This window comes from Mustela nivalis (assembly GCF_964662115.1).
Source record: "Mustela nivalis genome assembly, contig: HAP1_SCAFFOLD_979, whole genome shotgun sequence".
Taxonomy (NCBI): domain Eukaryota; kingdom Metazoa; phylum Chordata; class Mammalia; order Carnivora; family Mustelidae; genus Mustela; species Mustela nivalis.
This window is the reverse complement of record NW_028135685.1, coordinates 148,057-171,229: the sequence shown is the minus strand read 5'-3', so window position 1 is coordinate 171,229 and position 23,173 is coordinate 148,057. Positions and strand designations below refer to the sequence as shown.

General features: G+C 66.1%; 1 protein-coding gene across 5 annotated transcripts; it reads right to left on the bottom strand.

The window, feature by feature from the left end:
* Positions 1–3,899: 3,899 nt before the first annotated feature.
* On the bottom strand, positions 3,900–21,684 carry ATP8B3 (ATPase phospholipid transporting 8B3). 5 transcript variants are annotated; one of them, XM_082750342.1, is made up of 28 exons: positions 21,549–21,684; positions 20,025–20,080; positions 19,435–19,523; positions 18,916–19,029; positions 17,930–18,028; positions 17,647–17,708; positions 17,158–17,230; positions 16,989–17,059; positions 16,601–16,683; positions 15,063–15,221; positions 14,768–14,856; positions 13,776–13,966; positions 13,489–13,697; positions 12,743–12,774; positions 12,491–12,647; positions 12,012–12,200; positions 11,827–11,939; positions 10,477–10,641; positions 10,284–10,395; positions 9,373–9,448; positions 9,088–9,205; positions 8,516–8,903; positions 8,213–8,436; positions 6,417–6,500; positions 6,036–6,185; positions 5,733–5,871; positions 5,337–5,464; positions 3,900–4,578 (listed from the first exon to the last, which is right to left on the bottom strand). In XM_082750342.1, exons 2-28 carry the CDS (start codon positions 20,068–20,070, stop codon positions 3,919–3,921), a joined length of 4,020 nt encoding a protein of 1,339 aa, XP_082606468.1. In that variant the 5' UTR covers positions 20,071–20,080; positions 21,549–21,684; the 3' UTR covers positions 3,900–3,918. The 5 variants fall into 5 exon arrangements, with proteins under 5 accessions (XP_082606468.1, XP_082606466.1, XP_082606464.1 ...); XM_082750340.1 differs by having other exon boundaries at positions 6,036–6,275; positions 10,477–10,593; XM_082750338.1 differs by having other exon boundaries at positions 6,036–6,275; positions 21,549–21,683.
* Between the last annotated feature and the right edge of the window lie 1,489 nt (positions 21,685–23,173).

Below are 23,173 nucleotides of genomic sequence, written 5' to 3'. Positions count from 1 at the left end.
GCCAAAGGGAGCCCTCCACCCCCCCAGACGGGAGGGGGTGGCCGAAGGGGCTCCCCAGCTCCCTGCGTCCGGGACGCCCGGAGGGCCCCGGAGAGAACCAGGGCTCGCTGCGGCGTCCCCGAACGCGGGTCAAGAAGCACATACGAGAAATCTAAACCGGGTATTTGACAGAAGGAATTCGGAGCGCAAGCCCTCCGGCGCCAGCCCTCCGCCCCCGGCCCTGCCCGCCCCGAAGTCGCCAAAGCCTCCGCGTCGCGCGGGTCCTCGCCGCGCCCGCCCGCCCCGCGACCAGCCCCGCCGGCAGAGCCGCCCCGGGCCGCCAGGCCTCCTCGTGCCAAGAGCCGCCTGCCTTAACGTCCGGCGCGGGGCCGCCGGGGACGCGCGGGGCCGCCGTCCGTCCGCTCTACCCGTGGGCACCTCGACGGCACCCCGGGGAGAGACTCGGCCCGGGAAGCAGAGAAGCAAACCCGAACGCCCGGCCGGATGCGGCGCGCAGAAACCAGCACCGGGAGCGCGCGGGGGGCGCCCCCATCCCTGCGTGCCGGGGCCACCTGCGAGGAACCTTCTGGAACTCCCCCCACACCTCCCGGCGCTCGGGGGCTGCCGCTCTGGGCCGGAGGAGACGCCGGGGGCGAGCCTGGGCGGCGGCTCTAGTCTCCGACGGGGGAGAGAAGACGCTGAGGGCGCGGGGTCCGCTCGCTCTTCTTTTGCCAAAAAAAAGAAAAAGAAAAAAAAAAAAACCAAAACCCAAAACTGACGAGGGGGAAGGAAGGGTCGGAAATGAAGATGAGCAGCCCGCGCACCCCTGCTCGCCTCTCCTCCCTTCCTGGGGACCTCCAAGGTGACCTCCAGGGCTGGCCGGCGGCTGGATCCTGAGAACCCCCTTCCCGCGGTTCAAGGTCTGGAGGCTCGAAGGAACCTCACCCCCCAACCCCTGCGCCCCGCTGCCTCCCAGGGAGGTAGTCACCCCTGCCCCCTCGAGAATGCAAAAGACATTTCTAGTGAAATGCCCCCCCCCCCAGGTAAAGGCTACCTCACGCAAACGTTCTTGTCTGTGATTGGATAAATCACGCCCGATACCAAAGATTTCCCCCCAGGACCTGTGCTGGAGGCTGAGTTCCCTCGCCTGCGACCAGGGGCGCCGGCCCTGCCCTGCAGAGAGAGAGAGAGAGAGAGGGAGAGAGAGAGAGAGAGAGAGGGAGAGAGGATACTGAGGTCGATGAGTGCCTTTTTCTGGAACCAAAGATGCGTGTGGAATGTTCTCTTGTCCTTATCGACTCGCTGTTCTCCCAGCTTCCTAAGCAGCCGATCTGAGTGATGCTTCTAGAACCTTTGGGTGTTGGGACAGAGTCCTAAGAGTCCCTGTTCCCGCTCAGCAACCAGCCCCCACCCCAGCTCAAACACACACACTCACACGCAGGCACACTCACACACTCACACACTCTGCTGTCCTTGCTGGGCGCAGGAGCCCGGCTGGCTGGACCCCTTCCTTCCGCCTCCCAGGGTCACCTGGCCCCACTGGACTGAGTGCCCGCTTGCAGGGGCGGGACTTTGGGGACACCCCCTGCTGGGTAAGTCTCTTGCTCTCCCCAGCATTTGAGGTCCAAGGGTCAGAGGCCAGAGATCTCCACTCTGTCCCATGCTGGATAGTTAGGAATTGGCTTGGGACCGATCTGGTTGTGGAACTTTCTAGTTATGGTGACCTGTGGGCAGATGGGGTCAAGCCCCACCAGCCAGAGTCACAGCTGCATTCCCGGATTCCAGGGTCCCTTTCAAACACACACACACACACACACACACACACACCAGCTCCAGTCCCCCCCCTCCAGGGGCCCTTAACCCCCCCATCTCCCCCCACTGCCCCCCCCACCCAGCTGGTTGTCACATACCAAAGACCGTTCTCCACGCAGGGACTGACACCTCCAGCACAGCTCCTTCGAGCCTTTGACAATTTTCTCTGAAATACCTCAAAATATTTAATGTATAGTTTATGTGATAAAAAAAAAAAATCCTTAGCTAGTTTTTGGAATACGTGACTTGAAGCTTTATACCGTTAAATTATAATTTTGCAGACGATGGTATGTCATTTCTTTGAGGAGTTCCGTGGGAGACACATTGAATGTCAGGGCAGTGAGAGCCCCGTGTCAGAGGCCAAGGGCAAGGCAGCGGAGCGAGAGGCAGAGCGCAGACCGGCGTTTACAGATTTCTTACTCAAACGAGTCCTTTAGGAAAGACAGGAAGAGAGAGAGTACCTTTCTGTTCTCTGGCGTGTTCTGTCCCTTGTTTTTTGGAGTCATGTCTAATAAGAGTATTTATTATTCTATGTGTTCTGTGTTCAAATGTAATTTAAGAAAAAAAGTAAGAAAAAATCCAAAAAAAAAGGACAATGGAATTTGATTTGATGCATGACTAATGTGCTAGGCGGGCGGGGGGTGGGGCGGGCCAGGTCAGAGCCCAGGTTCCGTGTCGCATGGCTGTGTTTCGTGCCTGAGTTCGGTCGGTGCTCCTTCTCGCCGAGCCGTGTTCCTTTCCCCCTTTCTAAGGTCCGGCGGCGGGAGGGGGACGGGGCCTTGGGTGGCCAGGAAGATGGAGGAGGCCGCAGGGCCCGGTACCCAGAGCCCGGTCTGCACCTCCCGGTGTCCCTGCGCCACCCGCCTGTGGGAGATCTAGGGCCTCCTGCTCCCGGTCTTGGGTGCAAGTGGGTGTCGCTGCCACCTCGGACCCCCGACCCCACCCCAGCTGGTTTCACGAGAGCATGAATTCCCAAGTGTCTTGTTCAGAGGAGAGAGACAATCAGCCAATTCGAGTCTTGTCGCCCAGGGTGGTGGGGCTAGGGTGTGCCCCAACTTCCCCGAGGTCAGGAGGGCCCTCCTGAGACACCCCCAACCCCCCCCCCGCCCCCACAGGCACCCAGCCAAGCGCCACCGACACCGTCAGCCTCCCTGGCCCTGGGCTGGAAGGGAGCTCCCCTGTCTGGCCTGGGGTGTGGGGGGCAGGACCCCAGAGAACAGAGAGCTCCCCAAGTGCCCATCAACAGGGGCTCCGGGCGGTGTCCCTGCTGCTGAGCTCCCGCAGGCCCCAGGAACGGGGGTCGGGGTGTGGAAGGGAGGCCCTGGCCCTGAAGGAAGGAGGCCCCAGATCGGGGGGGCACAGAGGGGCATGTTCCAGGACCTGCCCCCACACCCAGCCCATCATTGGCCCGGATTGGGGCCGCTCCACTCCTGAAACCAAAGCAGTGTGAGCCACACCAACCCCCCAGATCCCTGGGCTCCCCCCAAGGGCTGGTCCTTGGGTGGATACTCTGCAGCCCAGGTGAGGGAAGACCAAGGCGCCGTGTGGCCCTGAGTGTTTCATCAGTTCTGGACACTAGGGCTGTTTTCTGGGGAGACACAAAGTCCGGGTCATGCAAAGTCCCCCCGAATGCTAGAGGGCGCAGAAGCCCTCTCCCTCCCACCCTCACGTGACAGGCTGAAAAGTTAAAAAATATATATCTATCATCGTCATTGTTAACCATTGCTGTGCTGGATTTGTTGTTTCGTTTTTCTCCAATAAATTATTTTCTACTCAGTCACCTGGGCTTGTGTGCTGGCAGAAGGGGGGAAGGGGGCGGTGCGCGGAGGGTGGGGGGTGGGAGTGGGCCTGGGGCGGAGGGTGGGGCTTTGGGGGAAGCAGGGGACGGGGCGGGAGGGGGTGGGGGCAGCCTGGTGGGGACGAGGTCGCGCGGGCCAGAGCTGGACCTGACCGGTGCCCTGGAGGGCCGCCCCTGCCCGCCCAAGAAAGGCTGGGGTGGGGGCGGGGCGCCCCCTGCGAGGCCCCATCGGGCCACCAGACGGCGGTGTTTGGGGCCCCAAGCCGAGGCCGGTCCCGGTTCAGGAACACGCGGAGCCGAGAGCAGGCCAAGGGGCGGCGCGCCCCGCTTTATTGGCGAGCGCGGGGCGCAGAGCCCGGCGTTCGGGGAGGGCCGCGCGCGCGGGTGGCCGGTGCCGGGGCTCCCGCGGCCGCTACAGCGAGGACAGCGTCGTCCCCGGGGGGGACGGACTCCGCGGGCGCGCGCGGGCCTCCGGGGGGCGGCGGGCGCGCGGCGGGCGCGGGAGTCCGGCCGGGGAGGGACGCGGCGCGCCGCCTGGGGCCCTGCAGCCGCTGCCGCCAGCCGGAGGACCAGCTCCTCCAGGACGCGAGCGGGGCCTTCCACGGGGCCTCCCTGTCCGCCTGGCCCGCGGGCGGCGGCTCCCGGCCGGACCCGGACGGCCGGGCCTCGGGGGCGCCCGGGCTCGGCGCGTCCTCCGCGGACGCCGGGTCCTGGGGCGGCGGCCGCCTCCTCCCCGGGGCCCACGTGTTCGCGCGCGGCCGGAGCGACTCCCTGGCGCCCGGCTCTGGCTCGGGGGTCCCCGCGCGCGCCCCCAGCACGTCTCCGCCGAGCGCGGGCGCCTTGCGCAGGCTGGTGCCCTGCGTGATGAGGTCCGCGTAGCCCTCGCGGTGGGAGAAGGCGTAGCTGGAGCGGCGGCCGCGCGACCCCCGCTGCGGGTAGGGCCCGGGCTCCACCGCCGCGACCTCCTCGCTGGGGGCCTCCTCCCGCTCCTGCGGAACGGAGCCCGAGGTCACCGGCTGCCCCCGCTCTCGGGGCACCTGCCCGCAGCCCGTGCCACTCACAGCCCTTCCGTGGCCGCCACCGACTGACCCTTCCCTACCCGGAGAGCCCTGAGACTGACCGCGGTGCACCCCGTGTCCTTCCCTGGGAGCGAACCCCGACCGGCCGCCAGCGGCCTGGGGTGCCCTCTGGTGGCAAAGCCAGGACAGGGGCGCCTGGGGCAGCCACGTGGCCAGCCCCCGGGCAGAGGATGGCAGGTTCTGGCCACGTCTGGGTCCGTTTTTCCAGCCAATTCTAGGGCCCATCGCAGCTGCAACCCGCCCTTCTAGATCTGGGGGTTTTCCTCTGGGGCCCTCTGGGAGTGGGGTTCTGTGGGACGGGTCCTTCTGGGTCTGGCTGCTCTCCTTGAACCCCGTGTCCTCGGGGTCCCTACGCGTGTGGCAGGGTCAGGGTCCCTCCCTTCCTGAGGCTGGACCGTGTTCCTGCGTGGGACAGACCCTGCCATGTGTCCTCCATTTGTGCATGGACACTGGGGCACTTCTATGTCCCTTCTCTTCCCTAAACCATTTCCAAGTTGCTCTGTCACCTGGACCCCCAAACCCCCATTCTCTGGGGATGGGTCTTGTTATTGGTGCCCCGAGGGTCCTGGGCGTGTGCCTGGGTCTCCATCCCTCCCACTCCCAGCCCCTTGTCTTGGAGTTATGGCTCCCAGCACAGGCTCTGGCTGAGGGGACCCCCGCCCCCTCACCTTGGGGCCCGCCTTCTTGAGGGCCTGGCAAATGACGCGCAGGGCCAGTGTGGGCAGGGTGTTCAGGGACACATTCAGCAGAACGACCAGCAGGATGGAGGGCCGGGACAGCACGTTGCGGTCAGCATCTGGCAATAGGTCAGGGTCACAGCCCAGCCCCGGGTGGAGCCTCGCCAGAGCCTGTCGTGTGCCCCCTCCTGCTGACAGCCCGCCTGCCCCCTCTCCCTCTGCCCCCAGGACACCTCTGTGCCAACTCCTAGAAGGCACCGACCCCCCTCCATGGCACCACTGCGTGCCCCGTGAGAACACAGAAGCTCGGAGAGGGGCACGGCGGTGCACAGACGGGGATGGACCCGTCCCCAGGGCCCGCCACCCCGTCCCCTGCTGGGGGCTCACACAGAAATGGGAAGGTCTTGGGGGAGATCTGGAAGAGCCAGAGGCTCTGGCTGAGCGAAGTCGCAAGCACGTAGAAGAGGAGACTGAGGAAGACGGCGAGCACGGCCAGCGCCGTCCAGTATCTGATGGCGAGTACCACCTGAAGGGGCAGGAGGGGCCGGTCGGGGCAGGGCCCCATGGAGGTGCCCCGGGGCCACGGATGGCACCTGCTAAGGCCCCCCCGGTCGGGTCACTGAGCGGGCACTCCTCAGTGGCTCGCATCTGAGGCTCCCCTGGGGCTGGACCGGCTGGGGTCCTGCCTACCTCCATGGTGATGGACAGCAGGCCCGACATGGCCACGACCACAGCAAAGGACTGATAGTCGCTGAAGCTGACGGGCCCGGCCGAGTCATGGCTGACCCACAGGGGCACGAAGAAGTTGACCAGGGAGGTGACCGTGCCGTGGGCAAGGGCCTGGAGAAAGACCCAGTAGTTAAAGAGCTCGTCCTTCTGGCCGGCGATGTACAGCTCGGGCAGCTCCAGGCTCCGCTCGGCACTCACGTCCTGGGGGTGGGTGGGGCGGGGGGGGAAGTGGCGGGCTCTTGGGACCAGGTGGGGAGAGGGGCGCAGCCCCATTCCCGCACCAGGCCCCCAGGACGGACACGGGAGCATCTCCGGGGAAGGAGGAGACAAGGCGCCGCTCACCTGCTCGAAGAGCCCGATGTAGAGGATGGGGAGCGTGCTGTACAACAGGTTGAAGAGGGCGAGGAACCAGCCTTCATACAGAGGCTGGCAGGGAGGACATGGAGGGGCGCGCGGTCAGCCAGGGGAGAGGAGCAAGGCTTTACCCGAGGGCACCACCCAAGCCAGCTGGACCCCTGGGGAGGCTTCCAGGCGCACAGGGAAGCGGAGCTACCAGGAAGGCTGGTGTTGGACCAGGGCCGGGCTGTCCGAGGCCGGATGAAGACAGGAAGGTGAGAGGCAGAGTGGGAAAGCAGGGTCGAACTATTGCAAAACTGCACCTTTGGGGCCTTGTTTTAATGGGCTGGCTCCAGTGCAGAAATATGGGGGGACGGGTTGGCTAGACGATGTGGGGTTTCGGGTCATTTTAGGGTTGGGGGAACCCGGTGTGGAAGAGGCCTTCCGACGACAAAGCCGATCCGGTTACCAGAACACGAGCTCTGGAAACCCCTGATGGGCCTTCTGGTTTGGAACAAGTAAGTAAAAACAAGAAAATTTACGAGAACCAAGTTCCTCACTGTTGGAGAAAAGAACCCGCAGTGAGTCCATGGGAAAGGCTAGGCTGGGCCTCGTCCCTCGGGCCCGGAATCAGATGGACGGCCGGGGGCTCGCAGCATTCAAAGTACACACACAGAGAGGACAGACAGACACGGAGAAGACACGGGACAGGTGTGTGTCTCCACGGGGGCGACACCCGTGCACTAGCAGCTCCTGCCGACCGCGCAGTCCAGAAGCGGCCAGTCCCAGCAAGCGCACCCGGCACGTCGAGTCTGGGGTCTGACCACCAGGACCCAGGTCTCCCTATGGGAAATGCAGCAGGAGTGTGGGGCCTCCCGTGGCCCCCGAAAGCGGGGCTGTACTCGGAAAAGAGCAGGCACGTGTCAAAGGGACAAATCAGGGACGATGGAGCCACAACGGATGCAGCAGGAGAAACAGCCACGCGTCTACACTGATAGAAATAGACATTGGAAAATAGAGAGAAGAGTAAGCAGCAGTCCTTCCCGTTAACAAATGTGAGAAACAACAGCTCAATGCTGGGCAAAGATCCTGCTTTCCTCACTGCACTGGAAGTCGTCACCAGAGCAATTAGGTAAGAAAAAGAAATAATTGCTATTTAACTAGAAAAGGAAGAAGGAAAACTATCTGTGTTTGCAGAGGACATAATTCTATATGTAGAGAAGTCCCAAAAGGGTCCCCAGAAGTTTATGAAAGGCAGTAACCCGATTCAGCAAAGCTGCCGGGCACAGACCGAAAATCAAAAGCTCACTCCTGTTTCTAGACACCGGCAAGGAACAATCCCAAAAACAAATTAAGAAAAGAATTCCACTCATAGAAACATCTGAAAAATACCTATAAGTAAAAAAGTAAAAGGAATAAACAATACATCTTTATCCAGGGTGCGTCTGTGAAGCCCCCCCAAGCCCCTGGGTTTCGGTGACGGGGAGCTCACCCCCTCTCACAGCTGGCCCTTTGAAGACACGTCCTTTCATGCGGGGCGAATCCGTGCCAGGGAGCCTCGTAGAGCTCCAGAGGACACCTGTCTTGTTCGCCTGATACCGCCTAGAGCCTCACAGTCAGCGGCCCAGCCCCCACACTGTTCTCCGGGGCCCCAGCTCTCCCCTTGGGTCCCCTAGACGGATGGACACGGGGGCATCTGCCCTGCCCCCACTTCAAAGCTCCAATTTGCCAAGACCCCTGCAAACGCTGGGCCCAGAAGGGGCGTGTGGCCGCTGCCCCGGCAGGGCCTGCACAAAGCACACCTGGGCAGAGAAGCCGTTGTAGAAGGAGAACCAGATCTGCACCATCATGCTGGCCGCCGTCTTGTAGATGAAATAGCGCAGGAACTTGCAGACCCGCATGTAGGACCAGCGCCCGTGCACCAGCAGCAGCCGCTTCAGGAAGCAGAACTGGGCCAGCACGTAGTCGCTGTTCTGCACGGCCTGCAGGCCCTCCTGCCCCGCCAGCCCCACGCCGATGTCCGCGGCTGCGGGGACATGCGGCTGGTCAGCCTCCCGCCACCCCGGCCGGCCGCCCCGACCCCCCCCCCGGCCACCCCGACCCACTCTTGATCATGTTGATGTCGTTGGCGCCGTCCCCGATGGCCAGGGTCACCACGCGCTGGTATTTCTTGACCAGCGCCACGATCAAAGCCTTCTGCTTGGGCGTCACCCGGCAGCAGATGACCGCCTGGCACTGGGACGCCAGCTCCACGAAGGCCCGCTCCCGCCGCACCTCGGGGCTCTCGCTGGTGCTGCTGCTGGAGCCCGTGACCTGCGGCGTGACCGTGGCCCTCAGCTGGATGCCGAGGATCCGCCACATCAGGGACAGGCGTCGGTCCGGCTGGACGCCCGCCGTCTGCGCGTCCGGCTCCTGCCACGACGCGTCCCCGTCTTCGTTCACGTTGTGGACCAGCGCCCGGGGCTCCTTGCGCAGGGACAGCAGGAGCTGGTCCTGGCCATGGAGGGGGCGTGCGGGGGCTCATCACTCTCCGCGCACCCCTCCGCTCCGGGGGCGCCCCACACGGGCCCTCCTCCCAGGCCAGACGGCGACCCTCCGAGAACCGCCTCTCGGCGGCTCCTGCCGGCCCCCTCCCCAGTCCCGGGGGCTCTGCCGGCGGCCCCGAGCGGACACTGACCAGTAACTCCCCGCTGATGACCATGGCCACCTTGACACGTGGCAGGAACAGGTGCTTCCGAGGGCCTTTGCCGCGCGGCGCGTTGTTGTCGGTCTCCCAGTAGGCCTCCAGGATGCGGCTGCAGGGGCCCAGCTGGGCTCAGCCACGCGGCGGGCGCAGGCTTCCCTGCGCCCCCTTCCCGCTGGGCCTGGGTCTCCCCCTCTGGGAGTGCAGCCAGGCAAGGCTGAGGGCGGCCTGCAGACCCCGGGAGCCCCGCTTCTGCCCCGGCCCCGCCCCTTGTCTTACAGGATCTCCTTCTCCTCCAGGATGAGCATGTTCTCCGAGAGGAGCCGGCAGGCAAACCCGATGTTCACCGCGGTCTCTGCAAACCAGCCCGGCTCAGCACCACTGGGCCCCGCTCGCCGGCCACACCCACCCTGCGGTGGAGACCCAGCCCCCCCCACATCATGCCCCTGCCCAGGCCCCCCTTGAGGACTGGCTCAGAGGGAGGCACGGACTCGGGCCGCCAACGGCCGCCGGCCCTGATGGTTTGGCCACAGCTGGGAGCAAAGGGGCCCCCACTCCGGTCTCCGGCGGGGGGAGGGTCCGGCAGGAAGGAGCCTGGGGCCAGGGCCACGCGGTCACTGGATGGGGCACGCCTAGGCCCCCGGCACTTCCTGGAACCCACAAAGATGGTTTAATTTCTTTTAAAATTAGAAGGAAAAAAAGCAGCAGCAGCTTGGCTATGTTTGTCTTTATAGGACCACGGCCGCGAACTGACATCTTTTGACTATTTTGTCCGTCTGCGCCACGTCCAGTGCCCGCGAGAGCCCTGACGCCGCCTGGCCGCGCGCACGCCCAGCGGGCCCCAAAGAACCCGCAGGGGAGAGGAGGGGATCCGGGGCTCTCAGGACCCGAGCCCTGCGCAACCTCCAGCGTGCCCCGAGTTCTCGGAGCCCTGCCCGGCCCACCCGTGGCAGGGGGTGGGGCATGGAGGCCAAACGCTCAGGAGGGCTCCGCACCGTGCAGGGCCTCCCGGCGGGACAGGGGGACCCCGGCACTTTGAACAGTTCCCCTTTCTCCCTTCCCCGGATGAGGTGGGGGGCCGGGCCGGGCCCGGCTGTGGGACAGGCTGTCGGGGGCGCTCCGGTCAGGGGAGGAGCTCCTGCCCACCAGGCCCCCCTCTCTGCGCGGGGCCGGGCCGCCCTGGGACCCACCTTGCTTATCCCCCGTGAGTACCCACACTTTGATGTTCCCCTGCTTGAGGCACTTGATGGTGTCACAGACGCCGTCCTGCAGTCTGTCCTCAATGGCCGTGGCTCCCAGCAGCTGGGGGGCGGGGGCAGCCTGAGCGGGAACCCGGCCCCCGCAGCGGAGGGGGCGCCACCCGGCCGCCCACGCCCCACGCACCTGCAGGTCCTGCTCCATGTCCTCGTACACCTGGTGCAGCGCGTGGGCCCGGTTCTGCAGCAGGACGCTGGCCTCCTGGTGTCGCTGGCGCCACTCCTCGTACGCGTCCTCCCCTACCTGCTTGTAGGCCAGGCACAGGGTCCGCAGCGTCTGCTCAGCGAAGGACTGGGGGCCAGGGGCCGGCACCGCCCCGTCACCACCCTTCTCCCCCAAACCGCCCCCCACGCTCCGCTCCACTGGCCTGCGCACTGCCCCTCCCCTCTCCCGTGCTGGGAGCACCTCCCTTCGCCTCCTACGGCAACTTCTGAACATTCCTAAGACCCTCCCTGCCCCCCGCCTCGGTCAGCCCCAGGCCCTCCCTCCCTGCTTAGGAGTGTCTGGACACCCACCCCCGGCCCCAGGTTTTCTGCCCCAGTGGGCATTTGTTCTTGACTAGAAGTGGGTCTGAGAGGCCGGCTGGGGCACGACAGGGGCTCCCCGCACATCACAAGGCAGCGGTGCGAGGGCGTCACTGTTCTGCATGTGCTTCCCCGGCTTGGAGTCAGAGATCAGAGGCCCCCCCAACTCCCTCCCCCAGCAGAGCTCCACACTGCCCCCCACTCCCAGCAGACAGGGCTCTGTGGGAAGCCCCCAGCGGAGGGACACCCCCACTGGCCCCTGCACCAGGTGATGCCGCAGACCTAGCAAAGCCCTTAGGGAGCCCTACAGGGTCAGGGCTGGGCCAGAGAGAGGAAACCTGACGCGACAGGTCAGCCTTGTTAGGACTGGGGCAGGAAAATCCCCCTGGAGGTGATCACGTCTGAGACTTGAGGACTAGAAGATCCTGAGCCACAGAGTGGAGGAAGGCATTCCAAGCAGAGGGGTTAGGTGTGCAAAGGTCCCGAGGTATCATCTGAGCAAGGGGAAAAACTGTCCTGGGAAACCCCCTGGGGGCAAGGAGATACCAGGCTAGAGAGACCAGCAGAGCCTCATCGGCTGGGCGGTGGAGTTTGGTCATCACCCATGGAGCAAAAGCCTCGAGGCAAGGAGGGCTGCGCATGTCTTGGACCCCAGCCGTGGCTAGGAGAAGGGAGGCAGTGTCCAGTCTAAAACCCAACCACAGGGTGTCCTTGTGTGACTTAGAAAAAGATGTCCCCTCTGGACAGATAGAGCTGAGAGTTCAGGTCCTTCCCAGTCCGTTGTGTGTGCAGGCCTACATGTGCACGCTCACACTGGGGGGAGGTTGGGAAGTGTGCAACCTGGACAACTGTACACGGCCAGCAAGGGTACTTTCCATTCCTCTACACACTCTCCTCCTCTGTTCTTGTCCCCTCACGCCCCCCCACAGCCCCTCCTCCCACGGAGACTCACAGCCAAGGCCTCCTCCGTGGCCCACTCCTTCACGCCTCTCTTGTGCAAGCGCTCAAAGATAACCACGTCAGCGCCTTTGGTGTAGAGGTAGATGGAGCCCTCGGGGCTGCGGACTGCGGAGGGAGAGGCCCGGCTGCCACACGCTCTCCCCTGTGGCCCGCCGCCCCCGGGGCGCCGGCACTCACCCAGCACAGACATGCGCTTGCGTATGCTGTTGAAGTCCATCATGGCCAGAACCTTGTACACCCGCTTCTCCCCCAGCTCCAACACCGTGATGCTGTCCTGTGTGCGTGCCACGAACACGTACCCGAAGTTCCGGGCCGCCGTGACCAGTGCCTCCTCGTCGGGGGATGCCGCCTGGTACACCAGCTGGTCTGGTCAGGGAGGGAACCGCGCGCTGGGCAGGGCGCCGTCCCCGGGAGCCTGCCCTCCACCAGGACCCGCCACCCCTACAGCGGGTCCCGCCGGTGTCTCCAGAGCGCGGGGCCCAGAAGGCGGTCACAGACGTCTCCCGGGCTCATGTGACCATGGACAGCAAGCACAGCTCTCAAGTCACAGCCTGGACCCCCCGCGATCCAGAAGACAGGGGAAGGGGGCCTGGCGGTGGGGCCGGGCCATCTCTCGGGCCGGGGGAGCGGGCGGGGGAGCGGGCGGGCGCACTCACGGTCCTCCTCCTGCACCATCACGGTGTGGCAGATGGCCAGCAGGCGCCAGAACTCGCGCACCGTCTTGTCCTTGTTGTCCCGGACGGCGCCCAGGAGCGCAGCGTTTTGGTAAAGCAACTTCCCATCAGCAAATTCGTTCCAGAGGTAGGGGTTCTCCTGCGGAGCCGGAGCGCGGCGCGTGGGCTCTGGGCGCATCCCTGCCCCCGCCGCTGCACCCCCCACCCCCGCGTGACCCGGCAGCCAGGGCTCACCTTATGTGGGGTGTCCTCCTCTTCATCGGGGCCTGGGGAAAGACCCCCCCGTCAGGCCTCAGCTCCCCAGGTCCACGGGGACCCCACAGCCCCCAGCCTCATAGTCAGGCTTCCTGGGGCCACCAGATACAGCGGACAAGCTGGGCCTGAGGCTCTGGACCCCACACTCCAAGCCACCAAGGACCCCCAGCCTCTGCTCTGCCTTCTGTACGAAGGAGGCCCAGGCACAGCCGCAGTTTCTGGGGACCCCAGGGGCGGCCAGAGCACACGCCGCACCGAGGGCCCTGCACGGTGGTCCCTCCTTACAACTTGGACTCGGCTGCTGATTTGGAAAAACTGGGCGGTTCCACACGAAAACCTGGGTCCGCGGCCCTTCTAGAAACATCTGAAGACCTAGCAGGGGGTAGATACTGCCCACGGCCGACCCCGCTGCTCCCTCTCGCCCCTCGGGCCCGGGCTGAAGGTGGGGTGCGGTTTCTAGCTCTGTCTCCCATGGACCACCCGGGCAGGTCCTCTGTCACCTCCCCAGTGCCACCCCCGGGCCCTGGTTTCCGGAGAGGACAGATGAGCCCCGCCTGGCACGGTCCCCGCGGTCTGTGAGCTGAGAACGACGCTCCTGTTCCGAGAGCCCAGGGAAGACTCGGACCTCGTGGGACCCCTGGAGCAGCCCGTGACCGTCCGCACCAGTTCTGGCCGCGAAGACCCAGAGCGGAGCCCCGTCCCGGCGCGGGGGCGGGGGCACCCACCATAGGTGACGCCCCCGATGCAGCATTTCTTGAAGGTCATGATGTTCTGGGTGAGCGTGCCGGTCTTGTCCGAGAAGACGTACTGCACCTGGCCCAGCTGGTCGTTGAGGCTGGTGCTGCGGGCCCTGGCGGGCTGGTCCTGCGGGGCGTAGTACATCTCCACGTCCCAGTTGATGAACATGCTGTTCCCCAGGTAGATGAACTCGACCCTGCAAGGCACGCGGGGTCACGCCCCAGCCCCCACGCCGGCGGGCGGGGGGGGGGGCGGGGGCGGTGGCCGGACCCACATGATGAACATGGCCATGGGCACCATGACACTCAGCAGGATGAGGAAGCCCCAGAAGATGAAGAAGGTCTCTCCAGCCACGCTGTACAGGTACCGGGAGGACACGTAGTAGTGCCTGGCCTTGAACTCCGTCACCTTGAACCAGAAGCCCAAGCTCAGGGCCATGGAGACCAGCACCAGGGAGACGAAGATCTGCAGGGAGGGACGGAGGGGGGTGGTGGAGCCCCGGGCAGCTCACGGGTCCCCCCGGAGACCCACCAGCAGGGACAGGGGGACGGCCCCCTCCCCAGCCAGCCCTGCCTGCGGGCCCAGCAGAGGGGCCCGGAGGGCGGGGGGCGGGGGGGGGGGTCCGCCGGGCGGCTCTCATCTGACCCTGTGGCTGTGGTTTCATTTTTCTTCTAAAGATTTTATTTATTGGGGGCCTGCGTGGCTCAGTGGGTTAAAGCCTCTGCCTTCGGCTCAGGTCATGATCTCAAGGTCCTGGGATCGAGCCCCGCATCGGGCTCTCTGCTCGGTGGGGAACCTGCTTCCTCCTCTCTCTCTGCCTGCCTCTCCGGATGCTTGTGATCTCTGTCTGTCAAATTTATTTATTTGAGAGAGAGAGTGAGACAGGAAACATAAGCAGGGGGAGAGGCAGAGAGAGGAGGAAGCAGGCTCCCAGCTGAACAAAGAGCCCGATGCGGGGCTCGATCCCGGGATCCCGGGATCATGACTGGAGCCGAAGGCAGAAAGTTCACTGACCGAGCCCCCCAGGCGCCCTGATTTCTTCAATTAACTTCAAAAGAGATAATTAAGGAAAAAGTCAGGGCCGTCCGCTGTCAGAGGAGGGAGGCAAGACTATCGCGACCTCCTGCAGGCCTGGAAAACATCGCCATCAGCATTTCCTTCCTAAGGACACTCCTGCTTGGCTCTTCTCTTCCGGGAAGGCTCCGGTCCACAGCCCCGGGCCGGGATCGGGCCGCGGGTCCGCACCCCCGCCGGCCGCAGGCTCACCAGCACCACCAGCCGGTTCACCAGCCGGTCGATCTTGGTTCTCTTCAGGCGGATCCTGCCACAGTTCTTCATGATCTTGGTGTCAAAGCCTGCGAGGTCAGCGTCCACTCAGCCCCGCCCGCCTGTCCACTCGTCCTCTTTCCCTCCGGCCGCCCGCATGTCCGTCCGGGGCACACCCCTCCCGTCTTCAGCCACGGCAAGGGCGCTGGCCGCCTCAGACCCTGCTACGCTGCAGGGACCCGGGCCGGGCCGTGCGACCTCCTGCCGGTGCTTCGGGCCCCGCCGGGTGCCGTACCCGCATAGATGACCATCCCGTAGCAGGTGTCCGTGTTGCGGACCCTGCAGCCGCGCAGAAGTATGTTGCCGCTGTCCAGGGGGTGCTTTCTGCCGTCCCAGTCCAGGCACCCCACAAAGTGGTGCAGGCGGCTGCTGGGCTCTTCACACACCACCTTGCCTGGGGGCAGCGGGGGGGCAGGGAGCCGGGGCTCGGCGGGGCCGGGCGGCCCTCCCGCTCTAGCCACCCTCACGGGCCGGCCCTGCCCCACGCCGCCCCCACAGGACTCACACCCCCTCGCAGAAGCCCTCCCCTTGGAGCCTCCTTGCTCACGGGTAGCACCCTGGGATGTCACGAGACGTCACTCTGGGGCGGGCCCCACGGACGTCTGGGAGCTCCGGGAGGGGGAGGGGGAGGGGGCACCGGCCTCGTCCTGGTCACGTTGGGGTCCCCAGAGCCCAGCCCAGCCCCCGGCCTACAAGGTCCGCTCAGTAAACCTGGAGGCGGAGAAGGAGAGGACACCTCCATCCAGCACCCTGAAACCACAGGGGACAAAGGGGGTCCCGCAGAGTGTTCTCGGTAGTGGGAGACGGCCGTTCTGTCCCCACCGCCCAGAGACCGGGGCTTCCAGCCCCACTCGTGTTTGAGAAAATAAACTGAGGGTCAAAGGATGGCCCAGGGCAGGGGAAAATGACAATGAGCGGTGGCCTGGGACCCCGGCAGGAGAAAGCTGGGGGGCCACAGGCCTGCTCCAGGACTAGAGCTGGAGCTGGTCCTGAGTGGAGACGGGAGCTGTCCACTGGCGGGCCTGGCGGGGGGCAGGGGAGCCAAGGGGCAAGCCTGGGACCCCCTCACCTCTCTGAACCCAGTCTCCCCGCTCTGAAAGCTGGGCCATGCCTCGCAGGACCCCCCTGGGGCGGCTGGGGCAGGTGGAGGCTCCGAGGGAGGGACAGGGGCAGCCGCCCTCCACACAAGCCAGGCTTTTCCCGATGCGGTGACCGACCGGCCGCCCTCCACACAAGCCAGGCTTTTCCCGATGCGGTGACCGACCGGCCGTGAGCTCAAGACCCAGCTTCTGCTCCGTGACCCGTCAGAGCACCGTGGCAAGCTCCTTCCGGCAAGCCGGGGATAAGGAAAGTCGCCCCTTGCTGGGGTGTGACGAACCCTAACGGTACCCCCAGGGATGAAAGGTCCTGCTTTCCAGGCAGCAAAGGAGACACGCCCAGGACGCCCTGTCCCGTGGGCCCTTCCCACCCGCACGCACGTCCTTAGCCCATGTCCACCGGCTGCCTTTTCGCATCAGCAGCCGAACGTGTTCGGCTTCCAGCGGCCGCGGGTCATAAGCCCGACCAACGCCACCCTCGTGCCGTCACCACGGGAAACGCCCCGTGCTCGCGCGGATGGCGGGGCCGCGACACCAGCCCGGGGCGAGCCCGCCTCTTGAAGGCTGCTCCGGCCCCCAACATCCCCGGAACCCAGCAAGGTGGGGAACTTGGGCACCCACCGCTTAGGGGGCAGGCGGAGGCCCGGGAGGGGCGGACAGGTCTGTGGCCGCTCACCTCGGAAGGAAGCCATGCTCCTCACACTGGTCAGCTTGAGGTGGGTGACCAGCGGGGCCTGCCGGAACTTCAAGTTGGTCTCCCTGGAGATGAGACGCGGAGCGGGCGGAAGGCGGGGGTCTCGCTAAGCCCCTAGTGGGTGCCGGGCCCGGAGAGCAGGGCCTCGCTGCTTCTCCGTGCGCCGAGGCGGCACGCGGAGCACGCGAGGGCCCCGGGGACGTCGGTGCGAAGGCGGCTGCTTGCCGGCCCCGCTGGCTTGCAGGTGCCCCACACATGCTCACGGGGCAAGCGACCAGCAGGCCCAAGCAGGCGTGCGGTGCCGACTCCGTGGCCGCCGGGGCCGGTCTCGCCCCCGGAGCCCCCAACCCCTGCGGTGACCCCTGCTCACCCGTCGATGTCTGCGGTCTCCACGTAGCACAGACTGCTGGGCTCCGTGCTGGCCAGCAGGAGCAGGTCGGCCTGGCGTGGGGCGGGGGAATGGGGCACACAGAGCTGCCGGGGGGGCAGGAGGAAAAGGATCCGGACGCGCCCCTGCCCCGCCCCAGCCGCCAGCTCACCGGGACGATGTTGTCTCTGTGCAGACAGACCACGTCTCCCACACACAGGTTCGCCCATTTCTTCCACAGGAAGCTGCGGGGGTGGGGGTGGCGGCAGGTGCGCAGGGGCGGGGCCTCCCACGCCCAGACTCCACCGCCCCCCGCTCAGAGAGGTCTTGGCTCCAGCAGGCCTCGGTCCTCCCGACGGCCAGACGGCCCTGACCCCCCACTCCCAGGTCCCTCTCAGGCCTCCCCCACACCGCACCCCTTCAGACCCTCAGCCTCCACCCCTACTGCCGGGCCCACCCAGGCTTGGGGGACAGGAGCTGCCAGGGAAGTTGGGGCTGAGAAGCCACAGAGAAGGCACCACTGGACTCGAGCAGGACGTCCAGGAGCCGAAGCTTCCGGGCGCTCTGCCAAAGGCTCCTCCCTGTCGTGCGCCCCCCCAGCGCTGGAAACCACTGGCCGCCCCCACCGTCCAGCCGCCTCCACCGGGCCGCGGGGCCTCACCTCTTCCCCACCAGGATCCGGCAGGGCCTGTTGTTGATGAGCCTGTCGCTCCTGTGTCGCCCCTGGGCTGACAAGGGCCGGGTCAGAGGGACGGCCCCAACCCCTCCCTACCACCCCTGCCCCCGGCCGCCCGGTAAGGGCCCACGTGCAGAGAAGCCACCCACACAGGCGGCCCCTGGCCAGAGCAGGAAGCGGATTCTGCCCCCCACCCTCTGCCCACGGGAGTGCCCGCCCCCGCCCCCACCTGCCCCCCCATGCGCCGCGCGCCCCCAGCCACACTCACGATGTCGTCCACCAAGTCGCGGGTGGCCCGGATGACAAGGAGGCACACGAGTGGGGCAAAAAGAGTGAACCAGGGCAGCGTGGAGATCTCAGGGAAGCCCTGCCGTGGAGGGGGGTCATGCCCATGCCAGCCCGTCCCCCCGGCGCCACCCGGACCGTCTCCCCTGCCCTCACACCCAGCACAGCCAGCCTCTCAACCCGGGCCCCGGGTCCATTTGCTGACCACCTCAGCCAGGGCCAGACCTCAGGACGACCACCTCTGGCCCCTCTGGCCCTTCTCCCGGCCCCGAGTGCTCCCCAGAGCGGTCCTTTCCCTCCGTGTCCAGCTGCCCACAGACCAGCCTGGCTGGGCAGTCCCTGTCCCCATCCCTGGCGCCCACCACGTGCTGTGACGTCACCCCCAGTCCCCAGGTGCTGAAGCCACTGCCAGGTCCCCGATGCCTAGCACAGGACCTGCACCCAGTAGGTGCTCAATGAGCTTTTATTGCATCTTTACTCAGAACAAAAGGAGATGACCCTGATGAGGGTCAGGGTGCTCTGGATACAGGCTACCCTCTGACAGAGGGAGAGGACCCGGCTGGACACCAACCCCCCTCGCCGGGACCACCCCGGCAGTGGGAAGTGGCCCAGCAGGTTCTGAGAACATGCACTGGACCCCTGCTTCCTCCTTGCCTTCTGGGGTTGACTAGGAAGGCTGCGGCCAAGAGGTCCGCTGTCCATGGGGGCGGGGGACATGGCCTCCTTGGACCAGAAGGAGCCAAGCAGGCACCCGTCATCATTCAACATACATAGAGCCCCTCCCCTGTGCCAGGCCCCGGGCTGGGTGGTAGGGCCCCAGCGGTGAGTGTGGGGCACCGGACATGGACTCACTAGCCACAGGCAAAGTACAGTTAAACCGCCCTGGGGCAACGGTGGTCAGGGACGGCTCCCCAGAGGAGGCAGGGTGAGCCAGGGCTGACCCTGAGGGCTGCCCCCACCCCACCCCACCTGGAGGATGATGATGAGAAGGAAGTAGAGGTTGGAGATGCGGCAGAACTGCTCATACAGGTTCAAAGGCAAGAAGGAGAAGACGTTGTACTTGGCCGTGTTGATGACATTGCTCTGGAACGGGAGCCAGCACAGCATTGCCGCCCAGGCCGGGGGGCCCCCACCTACCCCGCCCGCCCCTTGGCCGCCCCAGCCTCGACCCTGCAGCTGCTGAACACAAGGTCCTGACCCCGAGTTTACTGAGCGCCCAAGGCTGCAGCCGGCGTCTCTGAGCCCCCCCGGGTGTGAAGACCCAGGGCGGGAGCCACGTCCTTGGGGTTGCCCAGAGTGAGACGCACACAAGGGGCTCGGGGTAGAGCCCCGCTGACGCACTGCCCTTCCGAGGGTTCTGAGTAACTCATGTTAACTCCAGCTGGGGCGGGGCGGAGGCGGCCAGGGACAGCGACCCCGGCACAAGGCTCGGAGTGGGGGTGCGGGGTGCCACGGGGGAGGGCGGGAGCCCAGGGCCGGGGCGCGCACCTTATGCTTCTGCCTCTGCCAACACAGGAAGCTCTTCTTGAACTGGTTGTTGTAGGCCCTGCTGTTGGCTCTCACCTCCCAGGTGAACGCTGAAGCCGAGGGAGCAGCGCGGGGGGCGAGGCCTCAGACAAACACAGGCTGACGACACCCCAGGGGACGGATAATGGGCCCCCAGGGCTCCCGGCACGGGGCACACTCCGCGCGGCCAGGGAGCCGGTAAACAAGCAGGACGGCCCCTGCAGCCCCCGACTCGCTCCCTCCTCCAGGAAGCTTGCCAGACGCCAGCCGGGATCTGAGGAGCGGGCCGGGCCCCACACCCTGGGCCAATCCCTAGGCTACGAGAACAGGCTCCGGGAGACCCCTTCACACCCGCTCCTTCTGCAGAAGGGGTAGACAGAGGCCCAGGGAGGGGCTCCCAGGGGGCGGGCTGCGGCCCTAGGTTTCAGTCGTCAGGTGTGGGACCATCTGTAACCCGAGGAGAGCCCCACGCTGGGTCTGTTGTGTCGGTGTGGGGGGCCTCCTCAGTCCCCCACCTCGGCCACTAAGCTCCGTGGAGCCCCTCCCCACTCCCCCAGACCCAGGACGCGCACCTGAGTTCTCCTCCTCCAAGTCCTCTCGGTAGGCGAGACTGCCCATGCTGGTGGGGCTGTGGGGAGAGAGACCAAGGTCACACCAGGGGCCCAGCCCTTGCTGGATGAGCTGGACCACTGCCCCATTCTCTGCCCTCCCAGAACTCCAGGCCTGAGACTGGACCCTCTAAACTGCCCCTTCCCATGACCGCCAGCTGTCCCACCGCAGGGCCCTCAAGTCCCAGCCCCTGGCTGTGTCCTTCTCCGGGTACCCTCAGGTCCCGTGGGGCCCAGGCTGACCCCCATACCTGCAACAGCCTCACATCCAGCAGCCCCCGAGCGGGCATAGAGCCCGGCCCTTAGGAGGCCCCGCCGCCCGTCCTGGCGCGCCCACACCCACCCCTCCCAGGCCATCCTGCCACCCCCTCCCGCCCCAACCCCCGCTCCCCACATGCCCAGCCCACTTGGGCGCTGCTCCGTTTGCCGACTGACTCCGCGGCCCCAGGGTCCCATGTTGGATCTGGAAGCGTGTCTATGAGGGCTGAGCTACGCAGAGGGTCTGACCGTGGTCTTGGGACAGCTGACCGTGATGGGGGAGATGGGGGCACACACCATGCCTTTCACGGAGCCTGGAATGCTGCCGCCACCCACTTCACGCTGGATTCTTGCCCTCCCATGCCAGGAACTTGAGTCTAACCGGGGGACCCTCGGCAGCTCCCCGAGTGACCCCACCCACCCACCCAGCTCTCGGCACCCCCCACCCGAGCCTTTGCCGCTGTTTCTTCCACCAGGAGTAGGTAGCTCAGCAGGGCAGCCTGGCCGGGGCCTCCTCACCCTTCTGGTCTCAGCTCATACTTCTCAGACCGACCCCGCTTGTTCAGACGGCTCCTTGGGGCTCCCCCTCTGCCTAGAGCGTCCCCCATCCCAGGGCTGATGCCCCCTCTCTCCTCTGCTTTTCCCCCTGTCTGGGCTGCCTGCTAAATTCAGAAACGTTCAGGGCAGAGACCGCTGGCATCTGAGTCAACAGCGTCCCCAGGCCCCGCGGGGGAGGACCTGGCTCTGAGCCAGCTCCCTGGCTCCCCGGAGCCTGAGCCAGACGGGTGCCCATTCTCCAGATGAGGAACAGTGAGGTCCAGAGTGAGCGAGGCTTAGCCCAGCGGGACCCAGAGGCGGGGAGGCCCAGCGGGGTTCAGGTGGGCCGCAGAAATGCATAGGTGGCCAGAATGCCCTCCAAGGTCATGCGGGGGCAGGAACTCGCCCCTTGCCCCCCTGGGCTGGCTGCCCTCTGCCTTCCCACCCTCCGCTCACCAGAAGACTTGAGCATCCCGCAGCGGCGGTGGCCCAGGCGCTGGACACTCCCTGGACGGGAGACCTGAGTCCACAGCACCCCGGGCGCTGCGGCACCCCCACTGGACTCTGCCCCTCGCGAACCTCCGGCGACGCCCCGCCGCGGCCGCCGCGACCTCACACCTCCAGGCTGGGCGGAGGCCAGAGAGGGTGCGCGGGCGCCCGGGGACGCACAGCAGCGGGGGCGCCGCCGCTCACCTGCGCGGGCCTGGGCGGGCGGTCCGCGGGTGGCCAGGGCGGTGGACGCCGCGCAGCTGTTAGCCCGGTGCCAACCGGCCTGAAACGGGCGGCGCGGGCGCGACCGAGGGGCGGTCCCAGGACGGCCTGGGGGCGGGGCCTTCCAGAGCTGGGCGGGGCCGGGATGACCCTGGGGGTGGGGCCTTGTCAAGCTGGGCGGGATCCGGGCGGGGCCGGGATGGCCCTGGGGTGGGTGGGGCCTTGTGGAGTTGGGCGGGGCCAGAGCCGCCTGGGCCCCGGGCTTGGCAAATGGGCGGGCCCCAAGGGGCGAGGGCGGGGCGGCCCCGGGAGGGCGAGGGGTGTGGCTTCTCAAGCTGGGCGGGACCTGGGCGGAGCATGGGTGGTCCTCGGGGCGGGGACTTGCGAAGTTTTTCGGGCCCAAGGGGCGGGGCCGGGGCAAGGCAGGGTTGAGTCTCGCCGAGAGCGGCCTGTTCGGGGGCGGAGCCTCACCTAGAGGACCAGGGTAGGGGGCGCCGGTCAGAGGTGGAGGCTGGGGCGGTCTCTGCAATGGTGCGGCCCAGAGGAGGGGCGGGCCCAGATCCAGGGCTGGGGCTTTGCAAGTTGAGGGGTGCCAAGGTAGGGGCAGGCTGGGGAGGGTCAGTGGGCGGGGCCTCGCACAGCAGGGCCAGGGTACCAATGAGCTGGCAGTTAGGAGCGGGGCCTCCGGTGACCTGGCCAAGGTTGGATGGGGCCGGAGTCGGGCTGGGAGCACGGGAGAGACGCGCAGGTGATCACAGGTCCCAGCCGTGTGCCCGGGCTTGCACCCACTCATCCTGTACCGTCTAGCAAGCCCCTGCTATGCACAGGTGCAGTGCCGCGCGCAGGGCTGGGGAGGCTGATGGAGGAAGCCCGTGAGGTTCCAGCCCAGGGCATGTCCACCCAGCGAGCAGCAGGACCCCAGGGCCCTTCCTGAAGGTGACAGGGGTGGCAGACGCCATGAGGGGGGTCAGCGGCAAGGCCCAGAGGTGGACGACTTGACCCAGGATGGGAGGGGCTGCTGAAGCTAGCTCCCCTGCGTGGCGCTCGAGGGGAGGAGCAGACAGGAGAGACTGGTGAGTGCCGTCTGTCTTATTTTCACATTTCCAAACCACCTGCAGTGTCTAGGAAGGGAGCACGTTCCCACTCTCACCGCCCTTCCCTCTAGGTCCTGGGATCCCTCCCTCTGGCCCACTCCCGATCCAACAGACCTGGTACCCGCTCCTGATCCCAGGCCCCGGCCTGCCGTCTAGGCCTGGGGCTGGGGCCCTTCATAGAAACACCTGTGAGCAGATGTTGGGTGAATGAATGAATGAGTCATGGCACGGAGAGGACAGCGCACAGGATGTGACCTCCCCCATCGGAGCCCCTGCCTCCTTCTCCTTGTTCTTTGAAAGCCTGGTCTGTACATCCTCATTGGCCTGGGGTGGGGAGGGCAGGTAAACCTCTCATTTATTCATTCACTCAACAAACACCCAACAGCCTACCCAGTAGTAAATGGGAAAGAGCCTGGAGTGGTGGCGGGGGAGGGGCACTGCACAAACTGTTCAGTCTCCAGAGAGACCTTGCTGGTCCGAGGCCCCATTCCCTCCCTCGGATCTGCAAAGGCC